The sequence below is a fragment of the Carcharhinus amblyrhynchos genome, chromosome 9 (genome assembly GCF_965287045.1).
Source record: "Carcharhinus amblyrhynchos chromosome 9, sCarAmb.v2.hapA, whole genome shotgun sequence".
In the NCBI taxonomy this organism is placed as follows: Eukaryota; Metazoa; Chordata; class Chondrichthyes; order Carcharhiniformes; family Carcharhinidae; genus Carcharhinus; species Carcharhinus amblyrhynchos.
The window spans coordinates 15900441-15916575 of record NC_137332.1 but is presented as its reverse complement, the minus strand read 5'-3'; the positions used below and the strand labels follow the sequence as shown (position 1 = coordinate 15916575).

The following is a 16135-nucleotide window of genomic DNA, read 5'->3' as shown; positions in this document are numbered from 1 at the left end:
ATCAGACAGGAGGCAAACAGACTGCATTGACTGAATGCAATTAATATTAAATACATCTCCCTCCATAATTAGCACACTGGCAACATAACATTTTTATTACGAAATCTATATCCCCCTCTCTCCCCTGCCCCCCCCACCAAAAGGGAAACCAAAGGTAGCAAACAGTTCGTGAGCGCTGAAAACCAAGTTAAAAGGTTAAGTTCGATTTGTTTGGCAAATATACCATTCCTGGTCTTAAACACATGCTGCTCCCATCCGCTCCTCAGCAATATCAAGCAGCGATGCATTCTGTGAAGACACAGCGGATATCCTATTCACTTAAGTCCTCCGCTGTGCCTCGCAAATCACACTGGTAACCGTCAGGGAGGTGGGTGGTGGGAAAGCAGGATCTGCTAACCGGACAAAATTCCAAACACAATTCCAGAAACGTAATCAGCAACAAGAGCGTCATTTGTTCGGAGAATCCTAAAATGCAGAAGGCGGCCATTTGGCCCATCGAGTCCTCACTGACCGCAATCCCACCCAGGCCCCAGCTACGTACCCCAGTGCATTTATACTGGCTAGTCCCCCTGACACTAGGGGACAATTCAGCATGGCCAATCCAACTAACCTGCACATCTTTGGACTGCGGGAGGAAACCCACACGGACATGGGGGAAATGTGCAGACTCCACACAGATAGTGACCCAAGCTGGGAATCAAACCCGGGTCCCTGGCGCTGAGGCAGCTGTGCAACCCACTCTGCCACCATGTCACCCTTTTTATTGAAATATCCAGGAACAAATGGCATTCTTCAATCTGTCACTGTGCAGCAATTCCGCAAAAGTTCAGAATGTGGGAAAATAATGACTTGGGAAGGAGTAAAGTACTGACTATTAAACCAGAGAGTGGTCAACTAGACTTCTTATAGTTCTGCTGGAAGCAGGCAAAGCTATAGTTATTGATTTTTTGGCAGCTATCAAAGTAGCAATCACTATATACCTTAATTTTAAGTTCATTTATTAGTGTCACAAGTAGGCTTACATTCACACTGCAATGAAGTCACTGTGAAAATCTCCTAGTTGCCACACTCCAGTGCCTGTTCGGGTACACCGAGGGAGAACTTAGCACAGCTAACCAGCATATCTTTTGGACTGTGGGAGGAAACCGGAGCATCCGGAGGAAACCTACACGGATATAGGGAGAATGTGCAGACCCCACACAGACAGTGCCCCAAACTCGGAATCAAACCCGGGTCCTTGCACTGTGAGGCTGCAGTGCTACCACTGTGCCACCCACTGAAACCAAAGCAAAAATGCTGGAAAGATGTTGTTTGGTCAGCATTTAAAATGTATTGTTCAGAGACTGGTTCAGCCAGAAATAAAATACTTTTTTCAGCTTCAAGTGAGATGTTTTTATTTGAATTATGTAAATTTTCTCCACTTTACTTGAAGGTTTTTTAAACAAAAAATCTCCCAACAATTCTCTGACTGCATTGGCTTCAAACATTCTGCCGCTCTCATTTTGCATTTCACTTTGGCCAATTAATTTTTCAGAATATCAGCCTACAGTACCATAATCAAAATAAGATGTGGAAACATGGGGGAAGGAACAGAATGCCATCAATCCCCATGTTCATAGAAACCCTGCAGTGCAGAATGAGGCCATTTGGCCCATTGAGTCTGTACTGACCACAATCCCACCCAGGCCTTACCCCCATATCCCTACATATCCCACTAATCCCTCTAACCTATGCATCTCAGCACTCCAAGGGGCAATTTTTAGCATAGCTAATCAACCTAACCTGCACATCTTTGTACTGTGGGAGGAAACCGGTGCACCTGGAGGAAACCCATGTAGACATGAGGAGAAGGTGCAAACTCCACACAGACAGTGACCCAAGCTGGGAATCAAACCCAGGTCCCTGGAGCTGTGAAGCAGCAGTGCTAACTGTGCCACCGTGCCATCCCATGAGATGTTCTCATCTCTCCTGATGAAAGGAAAGAGAAGATTACTCAATCAGGTCATGGTTGGTCTGAACCTCAATTGCACTCGCCCATCTTTGAGTCCCAAAACTAAAATACATCACCAGAATTTTGATCGATCCAATTCTCCCGGCATCCATGATATTGTAGGGGGAGGGGGGGGGGGATTCCATGTTTATACTCTGCTTTGTTAAAAAAGAAACCCATTTCCCCCCTCTCAAATAGCCCAGTTCTGATTTTAACACCGTGCTGACTTGCTCATTTTATCCACAGGAAACACTTTCTGTGGATGTACCCAATCTAGTCAATCTTTTTAGCTTATAAACACCTTGGTCCAATCACCTTTCAGCATCCTATACTCAAGGGAACACCTGCCTTTTTCACAGTTTTACTGATTTGATTTATTGTCACGTGTTAACAGTGAAAAATATTGTTTCTTGCGCACTATACAGAAAAAGCATACTGATCATAGAGAAGGGAACGAGAGAGTGCAGAATGCAGTGTTACAGTCACCGCTAGGATGTAGAGAAAGATCAACTTATTGTGAGGTAGGTCCATTCAAAAGTCTGATGGCAGCAGGTAAGAAGCTGTTCTTGGTTGGTATTTGACCTCAGTTTTATATCTTTTTCCCGATGGAAGAAGGTGGAAGAGAGAATGTCCAGGGTGCATGGGGTCCTTAATTATCCTGGCTGCTTTTCTGAGGCAGCAGGAAGTGTTCACAGAGTCAATGGATGAGAGGTTGGTTTGCATGGTGGATTGGGCTACATTCATGACCTTTTGTAGTTCCTTGCAGTCTTGAGCAGAGCAGGAGCCATACCAAACTGTGATACACACCAGAAAGAATGCTTTCTATGGTGCATCTGTAAAAGTTGGCATCAAATTTCCTTATTCTGTAAAATTAGAGGCGTTGGTGGGCTTTCTGAATTATAGTGTTGGCATTGGGTGGGGGCGGGGGGAATGGAATAGGACAGATTGAGAGAGATCTGGACACCTAAAAACTTGAATCTCACAACCATTTCTACTTCGCCCCTGTTGATGTAGACAGGGGCATGCCCTCCACTACACTTCCTGAAATAAATGACAATCTCCTTCATTTTGTTGACATTGAGGGAGAGATTATTGTTGCTGCACCAGTTCACCACATCCTCTATCTCTTTCCTGTACTGTCTTGTCATTGTTTGAGATCTGTCACACTATGGTGTTGTCAGCAAACTCGAAAATAGAGTTGGTGGGGAATTTGGCCACACAGTCATAGGTGTATAAGGAGCATATGACAAGGGGCTGAGGACACAGCAATGTGGGACTGTGGATGATCGTGGATTGTTGTTGCCTATCCTTACTGACTGTGGTCTGTGGGTTAGGAAGTTCAGGATTCAGTTGCAGAGGGAGGAGCCCAGGACCAGGCTAGAGAGTTTGGAGATGAGTTTTGTGAAAATAATAGTGTTGAAGGCTGAGCTGTAATCAAGAAATAGGAGTCTGACATAGCTGTCCTTGTTATCCGCACCTGCGCAAGGATATTTTGGCCCTGGAGGGAGTGCAGAGGAGGTTTACTAGGCTGATACCGGAGTTGAGGGGATTGAGCTATGAGGAGAGGCTGAATAAACTAGGCTTGTACTCGTTAGAGTTTAGAAGAATGAGGGGAGATCTCATTGAGACGTATAAGATGATGAATGGGATGGATAGGATAGAGGTGGAGAGACTCTTCCCGCTCAAAAAAGACAGTAGGACTAGGGGGCACAGCCTCAAGATAAAGGGGAGGCGGTTTAGAACGGAGTTGAGGAGGAACTTCTTCACTCAAAGGGTGGTGAATCTCTGGAATTCTCTGCCCGTTGAAGTGGTGGAGGCTGCCTCGCTAAATATTTTTAAGAAGCGGGTTGATGGGTTCTTGATAAGAGAGGGGATTAAGGGTTATGGGGAGAGGGCGGGAAAGTGGAACTGAGCCACAACAGATCAGCCATGATCTTATTGAATGGCGGGGCAGGCTCAAAGGGCTAGATGGCCTACTCCTGCTCCTATTTCTTATGTTCTTATGTTCTTATCTAGGTGTTCCAGGGTTGAGTGCAGGGCCAGGGAAATGGCATCTGCTGTGGACCTGCTGCAGCAATAGGCAAACTGTAGTGGATTCAGATAGTCTGGGAGGCTGGAATTGATTTGTGCCACGACTAACCTTTTGAAGTACTTCATAGTGATAGATGTCAGAGCCACCAGCCGATATCATTAAGGCATGCTGCTTGGCTTTTCTTTGGTACTACCTATCAAGATCTACCCTAGTCAATCTTTTTAGCTTTTAAACACCTTGATCAGGGCAGCACAGTGGTTAGCATTGCTGCCTCATAACGCCAGGGACCCAAGTTCGAAACCCATCTTGGGTCACTGTCTGTGTGGAGTCTGCACATTCTCCCCGTGTCTGCGTGGGTTTCCACCAGGTGCTCCGATTTCCTCCCAGTCCAAGATGTGCTGGTTAGGTGCATTGGCCATGCTAAATTCTCCCTCAGTGTACCCGAACAGGTGTCAGAGTGTGGCGACTAGGGGATCTTCACAGTGACTTCATGTAAGCCTATTTGTGACACTGAAATAACTTAAACAAATCACCTTTCAGTATCCTGCACTCAAGGGAACACCAGCCCATTTCACACAACTCCAGTGGTGAACGTCAGCCCGGTGCTACCACCCTCCAGGCCCAACACACGAGGTGCTGTGCCCAAAGCGGAATAGTGTCAGACCAAAGTTGTGTAGAATTGGAGCAGCTAAATATTTTTAAGAAGCGGGTTGATGGGTTTTTGATAAGAGAAGGGATTAAGGGTTATGGGGAGAGGGCGGGAAAGTGGAACTGAGCCACGACAGATCAGCCATGATCTTATTGAATGGCGGGGCAGGCTCGAAGGGCTAGATGGCCTACTCCTGCTCCTATTTCTTATGTTCTTATGTTCTTATAATTCTAACGGTTTTCCCCACCACTCCCACCCAATCCCCCCCTTACTTTGCAACCTAGCTCCCTCAAGATAAAATCCATTTGCTACTTTGATTACCATTGGACATTTCAATTAGCTTTTAGTGCAGACATCCAACAAATCTTTGTTCCTTCACTGTTCCTGAATTCTGTCCATTAAGAAAAAGATTGAAATGCACCTTTTTTTTTGGATCTGAAGTGAATGAGTCACAGCTCCTGTGAACTCCATTCGAAGTCCTATCCACTCACATAATCTGTCATTCTGTAACTTCCTATCTGCACAACTGGCTGTGTCTCCTTTCAATGGAATCTGTCAATTTGGATAGACAGTTCTCTATTCATTCAACCAAGCTATTAATAAATACATTGAAAAGTCAAGGCCCCCAGAAGGGATCCCTGGCAGCATCACTGGCCACTGGAAGACAAAAGCTTTCGTTGATGTAATTTGAACTGTGCATGATGTGCTTTGGAAAGAATTTTGAATGAACTTTTCTGATGTCTGTGTTTGCAGAGTCTTCAGGGGATGGTTAGAGTAACAATTTAAACTAAGGTTAACATAGCTCCACTATTAATCCTTTGCCTACTGTAGCTAACCAGTAATCAGGGGCTCAGAGATCAGAAAGCTACATTTACATCTCCCTCACTCCCCACTAAAATCAACTCGTTTCAAAGCTTCAAATGACAAAATAAAATCTACCCTCCAGAGTTCAAACTTAGGCTAAATCTAGTCATGGGCTGTGATTTAGAAAGAATTCCCTTATTCAATGGATGTTTGCAATTACTGGATCATGCTCTGAGCTCTGTATTAAGCACAACAAGCAAGTTACACACACCAATAGTCAAAGTACTATTTATAATAATTGCATCAACAAAAGATGCATGCCAAGGTTGTGATTAAGTGCGCCATGCTCTAACCGAATGACCTATTCCTTATTCTACACTCCTAGATGCCTCTTGGTTTTTACAAGAATGATAGTTGTCGTGGCCACCACTACAGACTAGCTTTCAACTCTCTTACATTCACTAGCTGCAGTGATGAGATTGAATCCATGCCTCCCAACCCACTGGATTACTAGTCCAGCGAGATTACCAACACACATCTCCCTGTAATAGTAGAGAGTTGTAGGAGCTAGGTAGACTAACACATGCCAGGTGGCAAAATCTCACCAAAACACATCAAATTCAGCTCCAAGCTTAGGGCTTCAAATTTGAGATGTCTAAAGATTACAATGGCTGGGAATCAAAGCTGCGTTAATGGCTTGGAAGGCAGTCATGCTCACCATTTTACCACTAAATAAAGTGATTATGATGTGGAGACACCGGCATTGGACTGAGGTGGGCACAGTAATAAGTCTCACAACACCGGGTTAAAGTCCAATAGGTTTATTTGGAATTATGAGCTTTTGGAGCACTGCTCCTTCACTCACCTGATGAAGGAGCAATGCTCCAATAGTTTGAGAATCCAAATAAACCTGTTGGACTTTAACCTGGTGCTGAGAGACTTCTTACTGTGATAATGACCAGATAATCAGTATTTTTTGTTACATCAATTAATAATGTATTAATCAGTGGATTTTTAATTCCAGATATTGTGTTGAAATTAAATTCAAATTTCACCAGCAGTCATGTAACGGAAGGGGGATGGGGGCAGTAACTTAACTTCCGGGGATTTCACTCAAGGTCCAAGGAGGCTGAAAACTTTCAGCGTCTTCTTGCAAAAACAGCAGAGGCAGCAACAGTTAATTTTGAGGTGACAGGAGGCACACTGCATAATTTGAAGGATTGGTGGGAGTCCAAAATGCTAAAATAGCATCAGCAGGGGGAAAACAAAAGTCAGAAAAACAAATTGAAAAAGAATCTTTGGAGTAGCCCACTGGGACGCTAAGGAATGTAACTGCTGAGCAGACAAGCCTGAAGTGAAACCAGACAGAGTATTTAGTCTATTTCTTGTTCTTCAATGCACTCTCTGATGGCAGGCCTTTTGAGAACAAAGCATGGTAGTTGGCCTCAAGACAATCTTCAGTCTAGACCAGGGAAATGCTGTAACAGCTACAGATTCTTATGAAAGTGCATACGCTTTAGGATTTTTTTTAAAACAATGAATGGGGGGAAAGGGTTACAAACTGAGAACTTAATGAATGTAACACAAGTCAATTTCGGTAGTACATAGCACACATTCTCCCCGTGTCTGCATGGATTTCCTCCCATTTCCTCCCATAGTCTGAAAGATGCGCTGGTTAGGTGCATTGACCTGAACAGGCACCGGAGTGTGGTGACTAGGGGATCTTCACTATATCTTCAGTGCAGTGTTAATGTAAGCCTACTTGTAACACTAATAAATTCACAGGTACACAATGTATACTTTAAAAAACACATGGTGTCTATTGTCTCAACAAAACAAAATCTCAGAAATTACACTGTTTGCCTATTTTTAAACAGAGAACCAAACTGTTCATATCCAAATTAAACAGTTCCACAAAAATAGGGGACGAGGAGCATATCAGCCATGATCGAATGGCAGGGCAGACTTGATGGGCTGAACGACCTAATTCTGCTCCTATGTGTTATGAACTAGGTCATCAAAACAAAATCTTACATTTAAAAAAAATTCCACAAGGCAAGATTGCTCTCTGTCCAAAGCAACAACATGAATATGGAAAGCCCAAAAGACAATGAAATAAGAAAACTAACAAACATCTGAAAACGAGAATTGTGATCATACTTCTAGCATAAGCTGCACTTCTGCCTTGCTATACATTTTACTTTGATTTATTGTCACATGTACTAACATACAGAGAAAAGTGTCGTTATGTCATTATTAAAACAAAAGCAAAATGTTACCTTGTGAAAAAATTTGCAATAATCTTTCTTGAGAACATGTAGGACAACTTTCTTCAACCCATCCAAGTTGTACATATCTGCTAAGGTAAGCACCGACCTGAAGAGAAAAAAAGTGCCGAGTTAGCATTAAGATTCATTCAATTTGTCATCTTCCTTTCACGTTGTGTGTTTGGGACTCTTCATCATTAAATATGCTCATACGTCACTTAGCGGTATCTAGAATCAGTGTGAGCAGCGTGCGTCTGACCAATGGACCCTTAACAATGGCTGTTCATTAATCATCATTTCCAAAGGGCAACCGTGTTGCCAAATAAAATAGCTGTCAATATAGTGGGGGCGGAAATCTCTTTCAAATGCCAGCTGCATGTTTTGAAACGGTTTGGGGTAGAGTTTCCATTTTGGGTGCACATCACATCTGAAATTGTACTACTTTCGAGCAGTCTCTATTTTCCCCTCTGGTTTCTGCTCAAACACACTTACTGCTGAAAGCAAAACCTGCACTGGTCCAGTGCAGACGGGCATTAAGAAGATTGTTGGTGTAAAATTATCTGGATGTAATTAAGGGTGGTAACCAGGTGCACCGTTTGATTAATACAGCTGAAAATATTTGTGCCTCATAAAAATAAGCATCTTAATCAGAGGCCACCGCCTGCGAATATTTTGATTTCAAATGACCAACAATGGCTTGAAAACAAATTGCACAGAACCAATTTTCCAGTTATACCGGGGACAGAATCAGCTTCTCAATAATTAAAATGCATATATGCTAAACATTCCTATTAGTATCCAAGGAAACCAGCTTAATTTTGTAAGCTTCCTCAAATAAGAGGAGTAACTGGAAATTGCCGATTAGGTCTGGGGGTGCGGCTGATTATGCAGAGAGTGTCTGCTTCTATTACAAAGCTAATGGGCAGAGCGGATCGGACAGAATCCAGTTCCTTGCTTGCTCCAAAAAACATAAGAACACAAGAACATGAGAAATAGGAGGAGTAGGCCATCTAGCCCCTCGAGCATGCCCCGCCATTCAATAAGATCATGGCTGATCTGAAGTGGATCAGTTCCACTTTCCCGCTTTCTCCCCATAACCCTTAATTCCCTTGTCTATCAGAAGCCTATCTACCCGTGACTTAAATATATTCAGCGAGGCAGCCTCCACCACTTCAACGGGCAGAGAATTCCAGAGATTCACCATCCTTTGAGTGAAGAAGTTCCTCCTCAACTCTGATCTAAACTGCCCCCTGCCCCCCCAAAAAAAACAATTCAAATTGAATCCAATTCATAGTCCCCACAAGAAAGACATACAAGATCCAAGCTGACAAGAAGGGGCATTGCACACCTGGTCTTGAGCTTGATTTGACACTTGTGCCGGTATCTTATGACCTGGCTTGGGCAAGGCTCATAAAATCTCACCTGAGATCAATGGAAAATTCCGTTCTGTGAGCTGAGGTGGTAAAATTCTGGCCTTGATCATAGCCCATAGGCTGAGAAGGTGCGTACCCCAGCCAGGCGAAGGGCTCAATGAGTTGAGCTATAGGCTTGGACCAGCTAAAGTCATTAAAACTAATGTTCTTTTAAAAAGCTAACTTAAAAGGGTCACAGAAACTCAACTCGCACTTCAGGTTCTGAGAGAACTCTTTTGCTGAGTTCAAGCTAATTGTACCAGAATCCAGTGAACAGCAGAAATGCCAGACTGTTATGTTTGCTGGACGCATATACCTCGCGTTTTCTTCAAAGAAGAGTAATTATAGACAACTAAAGTAACAGCCACAACATGTTTCAGCAATTTTGAATTTTAAAAAAACCATTAAAAATAAATTTCAGCTCAGAGGTAAAAGGCAGAGCTGGCAAAAATCTTCCTGGCTGTATTACAAGGCTGTAGGTTGAAGTACTCTCTCCCCTTCTGCTCCAATTAGTTTCTAGTCATCCTACATTCTAGCAATTCCTCACTTTGCATTGCAGCTGCATTCCTGATAACTGAAAATTTAAGAGGATCAACTTTAAATGAATCAGATTTTTCCTTACAGCCAACTTAGAAGCTGCAGTTTGGTTCTATGGAACCTCTCCCATTAGAAACATTAACTCGCAAGTTAAATACCATACATTCCCAAATTTTTAAATGAAATAACTTTCAAGATAAAATAAATTTAATTTAAAAATATGCCAGCCCCCTTCTATTTACCCTCCCATCGTTGACCTGCTCCTGAACCCTTGTTTTGAGTCGGGGAGCAGGAGCACATGGGGTAGTTGGACAGATTTTTAATTGGCAATGGATTGAAGAGTTATAGGGAGAAGGCCAGGATCGAATGGCCTAATTTTGTTGCTATATCCAATGAATTTATTTGTAGGAGGGGCTGCAGAGCTAGTTAGCTCACTCAGTGCGGTGCTGACCCCAGAGTGAACTCACGCGAAAGCAGAGGTTCTGATGCCGAGTATGCAAAGTGGCCCCATTATATTGGCATCTCTAAAGCAAGATGCCACTAAATGAGGCGACTTAAAAACAGAGACCGACTCTAATGTGAGTCAGTTGCTGCAAGTGTCTGCTGTACATTTCTTGGGATCTTGCCAAATGGCACTTCATACTAAAGGCAAACTAGCCAAACAGCAGTTCATAATAAAACACCAACACTCCCATTAGAAATTTAATGTGAAATCCATGATCAAGTTTCGCAGTTTCCAGTGACCAGTGCTGAGCCCAACTGAACAAAGAAAATTACAGCACAGGAACAGGTTCTTCGGCCCTCCAAGCCTGCACCGACCATGCTGCCCATCTGAACTAAAACCCCCTACCATTCCAGGGACCATATCCCTCTATTCCCATCCTATTCCTGTACTTGTCAAGGTGCTCTTAAAAGTCACTACCGTATCCACTTCCACTACCTCCCCCGGCAGCAAGTTCCAGGCACCCACCAACCTCTCTAAAAAACCTGCCTCGTACATCTCCTTTAAACATTGCCCCTCGCACCTTAAACCTACGCCCTCTTGTAACTGACTCTTCCACCCTGGGAAAAGCTTCTGACTATCCACTCTATCCATGCCTCTCAATCTTCTAGACTTCTATCAGGTCACCCCTCAACTTCCATCGCTCCAGTGAGAACAAACCAATTTTCTTGAACCTCTCCTCATAGCTAATATCCACCATACCAGGCAACATCCTGGTAAATCTTTTCCGTACCCTCTCCAAAGCCTCCACATCCTTCTAGTAATGTGGCGACCAGAATTGAACACTATATTCCAAGTGCGGCCCAATTAAGGTTCTATAAAGCTACAACATGACTTGCCAATTTTTAAACTCAGTGCCCCGGCTAATGAAGGCAAGCATGCCGTATGCCTTCTTGACTAACTTCTCCGCCTGCATTGCCACTTTGTGACCCGTGTACCTGTACACCCAGATCCCTCTGCCTATCAATACTCTTAAGGGTTTTGCCATTTACTGTATACTCCCTATCTGTATTAGGCTTTCCAAAATGCATTACCTCACAAATGTCCAGATTAAACTCCATCTGCCACCTCTCTGTCCAAGTCTCCAACTGACGTATATCCTGTTGTGTCCTTTGATGATTCTCATCGCTATCCGCAAATCCACCAACCTTAGTGTCGTCCTCAAACTTACGAACCAATCCAGTTACATTTTCCTCCAGATCATTTATATATATTACAAACAGCAAAGGTCCCAATACTGATCCCTGAGGAACACCACTTGTCACAGCCCTCCATTCAGAAACCCACTCTTCCACTGCTACCCTCTGTCTTCTTTGACCAAGCTAGTTTTGCATCCACCTTGCCAGCTCACCTCTGATTCCGTGCGACTTCACTTTCTGCACCAATCTGCCATGAGGGACCTTGTCAAAGGCCTTACTGAAGTCCATGTAGACACCATCCACTGCCCTACCCTCATTTTCGTCACTTCCTCGAAAACTCGAAGTTCGTGAGAAACGACCTCCCCTTCTCAAAACCACGTTGCCTCTCACTAATATGTCCTATTTATTTACGTGGGAATAAAACCTGTCTTGAAGAATCTTCTCTAATAATTTCCCTACCATGAAGTAAGGTTCACCGGCCTGTAATTACCCGGATTATTTTTGCCACCCTTCTTAAGCAAAGAAGCACATTGGCTATTCATCAATCCCCTGGAACCTCCCCTGTAGCGAATGAGGATACAAAGATTTCTCTCAAGGCCCCAACAATTTCTTCCCTTGCCTCTCTCAGTATTCTGGGGTATATCCCATCAGGCCCTGGGGACTTGTCTACCTTAATGTTTCGAGAACCCCAATACCTCATTCTTTGCTTCTGTAAATTACTGAATATCAAATATTTGTTGATTCCAAGATTTCAAAATTACCACAAAGCGATCTGCATGTCCCATGCCTGGGAAAAGAAAGGTAGATTGGTCTCCGCCTGACAACAGAAAAGGAATTAATATCACCAGCACAATGATCAGGAACATTGGATTTCTGATTGGATACTGAGGAGTTACTTGACAGATGTACAATTTGCAAAGTCATTAAGCTAACAGTGCTTTCTATGGAAGAGAATTCCGCAGACTAAATCCCAGAAGAAATTTCTCTAAGTGGGAGCTCTCTCATTCTTGCACCTGGTTCTCATGGCCTCATAACAGCAAACATCTTCCTGGCATTCCCTCTGTAAAAATCTCCCCAGGATCTTGTTTGTTTCAGTAAAATTGCCTTTCATTCTTATAAACTCCAATGGGTATAGGCCCAACCTGTTCAACCTTTCTTCATAGGATAAGCCTGTCATCCCAGTAAACGGGTCGAGTGAATCTTTTCTGAATTGATCCTTGTAGCACTCCACTAGTTACAGCGCGCCCAATTTCCACCCTAACCTCTGCTTACTGCAAGCTCACCTAACCTCAACACCAATCGTACAATTCAATTATTTACGAACAACATCAGAAACTAATCAATTTTTGCTTTAAATATCTTAGCTAGCAAACATGCCCAGTTCCTGACTGTCTGCAGGAGGCTTCACTTTTGCCAATTTACTCGGAATATGTGCTTCCAGATCAGAGAATCTGAACCTTGGATCTTTCTGGAGTCAACGAGTTGTTCATCTGACATTGAGGCGAGTGAGTGCCAGTAGCAACAGCAGGTCAATGGCCTGGTGGTATCTCCATTCAAAAACAGGTCTGTTGAGCAAACAAATTAAGAAGTGGAAGCATGTCTTTCCAGCCACTTCTCCTTCCACCATTGTTTGGAAACTCCATTAGGAGTTTCTCTCGCCACCACATATTGATTCCCTACTTTTAAGTTCCATCCTTTTCATTCATCTGAGAGACATGGGCGTTGCTGGTTGGCTGGCCAGTATTTATAGCGCATCCCACGCTAGCCTAGGGCATACTCGCTTCCACCGGGAAAAAGATGCAAAAATCTGAGATCGTGTACCAACCGACTCAAGAACAGTTTGCTCCCTGCTGCCAGCAGACTTTTGGATAGACTTACCTTGCATTAAGTTGATCTTTCTCTACACCCTAGCCATGACTGTGACACTACATTCTGCACTCTGTTTCCTTCTCTATGAAAGGTATGCTTCGTCTGTATAATGTGCAAGAAACAATATTTTTCATTGTAGACTAATGCATGTGACAATAATAAGTCAAAATTGAGAGTCAACCACATTGCTGAGACTCTAGAGTCACACGTAGCCCAGGCCAGTTAAGGATGGCAGATTTCTTTCCAGAAAGGACAAATGGGTTTTCCCGACAATCGACAATGGTTTCACGATCATTGGTAGAGTCTTAATTCCAGATTTTTTAAAATTGAATTCAGATCACACCCTCTGAGATCCTGGATTAATAGTCTAGCGATAATACCACTGGACCATCGCCTCCCCCTCCTCTCGTCCAGTTATCAGCCTCCCTTCACAATTGAATTTTTTATTCCTGAGAGATAGACTGAGACCCTTGTATTGAGGTTAGCAAATTCAGAAAGTTTCATAGGAAAGTCCTCAAACATTTTACATTTCCTAAATTATAGATGACAGTTTTAAATCAGATAGACATTCAGACACCTTTTCCACTGAACGTATTTAAGTACAAAACAAAAATATTTACCGTGGGAGAGCTTCTTTGGGCAAGTCTAAAATGGCTCCATATAAAAAGTTCATCATGATTTCCACTTCCATATGGCTCACACTGTAATTAAAACATAACATGTCTTTATATTGATCATAATGAAAACATTGGAACAAAGACAATTGCAAACAAAGAATTTAAAAAAAAATCAAACTCTTCTAAAATGTTCCCAGACAACCTGTGCTCTCAGGTTTGCCGAATACTCCTCCACATTCCCCAATTGATCCAAGAATGGCTTAAGGTCTTACTTAGCTTGTCAAGTGTTAACTGGGAGATAGCTACCCTGAGCGCAGTCAAGATGAGGATCTCTTTGTTGGAGGTTGTTGGGTAATACACTGCCACTGAACTTTGCTAACATATGCAAGGAGAATGGCAAAAATGCAGCAACGTGAGGAAGAGTCTTTGTACACAACGAGTGGTGGTTAGGATTCGGAATCTATTGAGATGGAGACAGATTCATTCGTGGCTTTCGAAAGAGAATTGGAGCATACGAGAAGAAAATTTCCAGGAGACATGGAAAAGGCTGGCTGAACTGCCCTTGCAGGGAGCTAGCACAAATGTGATGGGCTGAATGGCTTCTTTCTGTGCTGCTACCGTTTGGTGGTTCCATGATTCTATATTGCATGCCTACAAAGCGACATCTTGGGAAAATCAAAATATTCTATAATATAAAAGAATGACAATGCAGGTGGAGAAGGTATCAAGGAGGCAAACGGCATGTTTGCCTTCATCGGCTAGGGCATTCGAGTTTAAAAATTGGCAAATCATCTTGCAGCTTTATAGAACCTTAGTGAGGCCACACGGAACAGAGTGTTCAATTCATGTCACCACACTATCAGAAGGATGTGGAGGCTTTGGAGAGGAAACAGAAAAGATTTACCAGGATGTTGCCTGGTCTGGAGGGTATAGCTATGAGGAGAAGTTGGAGAAACTTGGTTTGTTCTCACTGGAGCGACAAGAGGTTGAAGGAAGGCTTAATAGGAGTCTACAAGATTGAGGGGCATGGACAGAGTGGATAGTCAGAAGCCTTTTCCCAGGGTGGAAGAGTCAATTACTAGGGGCACAGGTTTAAGGTGCGAGGGGCAAAGTTTAAAAGGAGATGTAGGAGGCAGAACGTCTGGAAGCCGTTGCCGGGGGGAAGTAGTGGAAGCAGATATGGTTGTGACTTCCGTCACTAGGATGGGAATAGAGGGATACGGTCCCTGGAAGGATCGGGGGTTTTAGTTCAGTCAGGCAGCATGCCGGTCACATCAGGCAGGTGTAGGCTTGGAGGGCTGAAGAAACTGTTCCTGCGCTGTAATTTTCTTTGTAATATATTCCTTTATTTGTCACTTACTATCAGTTAATGAGTATACGAAGCTGAATTAGCATAGTCAGTAACTGCACCAATTATCAGTGACTAAATGGGCACGTGCATTTAATATGCAATTTTCCAGTCACAGCTCATCAATTTCTGCCTGAAGCCAGCAGCTTGGCGCTGAAATTTAGACTGCCCTGGTGAACAGCTCAAGAATTCCAGCACATTCCTGAATCCCTCTGAAATAAATCTAAGCTGCTTCTGTGGTGTATTTTTCCTCAGAAATACGGATACATTGCTAATGATGCCTGATGAACATACTTTCTTAAAAATCACTTCAAGACTATATACTCCAAGTTCTGCCATCATGAATGAATACCAGGCCTTTAAACAGGTTTAAATTATTGAACTGCTAAGATGTGTTGCAATTAACCATCTAAAACCACGTACATTACTCGCTCTGTGCTTCTGGAATATCTTCCACTAAATCCAAAAACATCAGCCAGAAAATGCAACAGATGAGGATAAAATCATTCACAGACAAAAGGAGCACTCAATGCAAACAGATACTTTAAGTGCTTTATGTTTGAGGAAATCTTCAAGGGCACGCATTACAAATTTCCTGCTGCCTCCCTATCCAGTTTCTTCAAAACCACAGATCATATTAATGATACAGCGACAGATTTAAAATGCTGGATGTTCATGCACACTGAAAAAAGAAAATAATAGCTGGGAATAAAGAGAGTAAACCCAACCCAACAAGATGGAAAAATAAGCTGGGCGGCACGGTGGTTAGCACTGCTATCGCACAGCGCCAGAGACCAGGTTTGATTCTCCACTTGGGTCACTGTGTGTGTGGAGTTTGCATGTTCTCCTCGTGTCTGTGTGGGTTTCCTCCAGGTGCTCTGATTTCCTCCTACAGTCCGAAAAACATGCTGGTGAGATGCATCGCCCATGCTAAATTCTCCCTCAGTGTATCCAAACAGGTGCCGGAGT

General features: G+C 43.2%; 1 protein-coding gene across 1 annotated transcript in view; it reads right to left on the bottom strand.

The window, feature by feature from the left end:
• The window catches only part of btbd8 (BTB domain containing 8), a 93845-nt gene that overhangs the window by 43135 nt on the left and 34575 nt on the right, over positions 1-16135 (bottom strand). The window contains exons 7-8 of the mRNA XM_080195205.1: positions 13822-13902; positions 7755-7851 (exon numbers count right to left, since the gene is read on the bottom strand). Of these exons, the coding sequence (XP_080051331.1) occupies positions 7755-7851; positions 13822-13902 (178 nt within the window). The remainder of the gene's footprint in view (positions 1-7754; positions 7852-13821; positions 13903-16135) is intronic.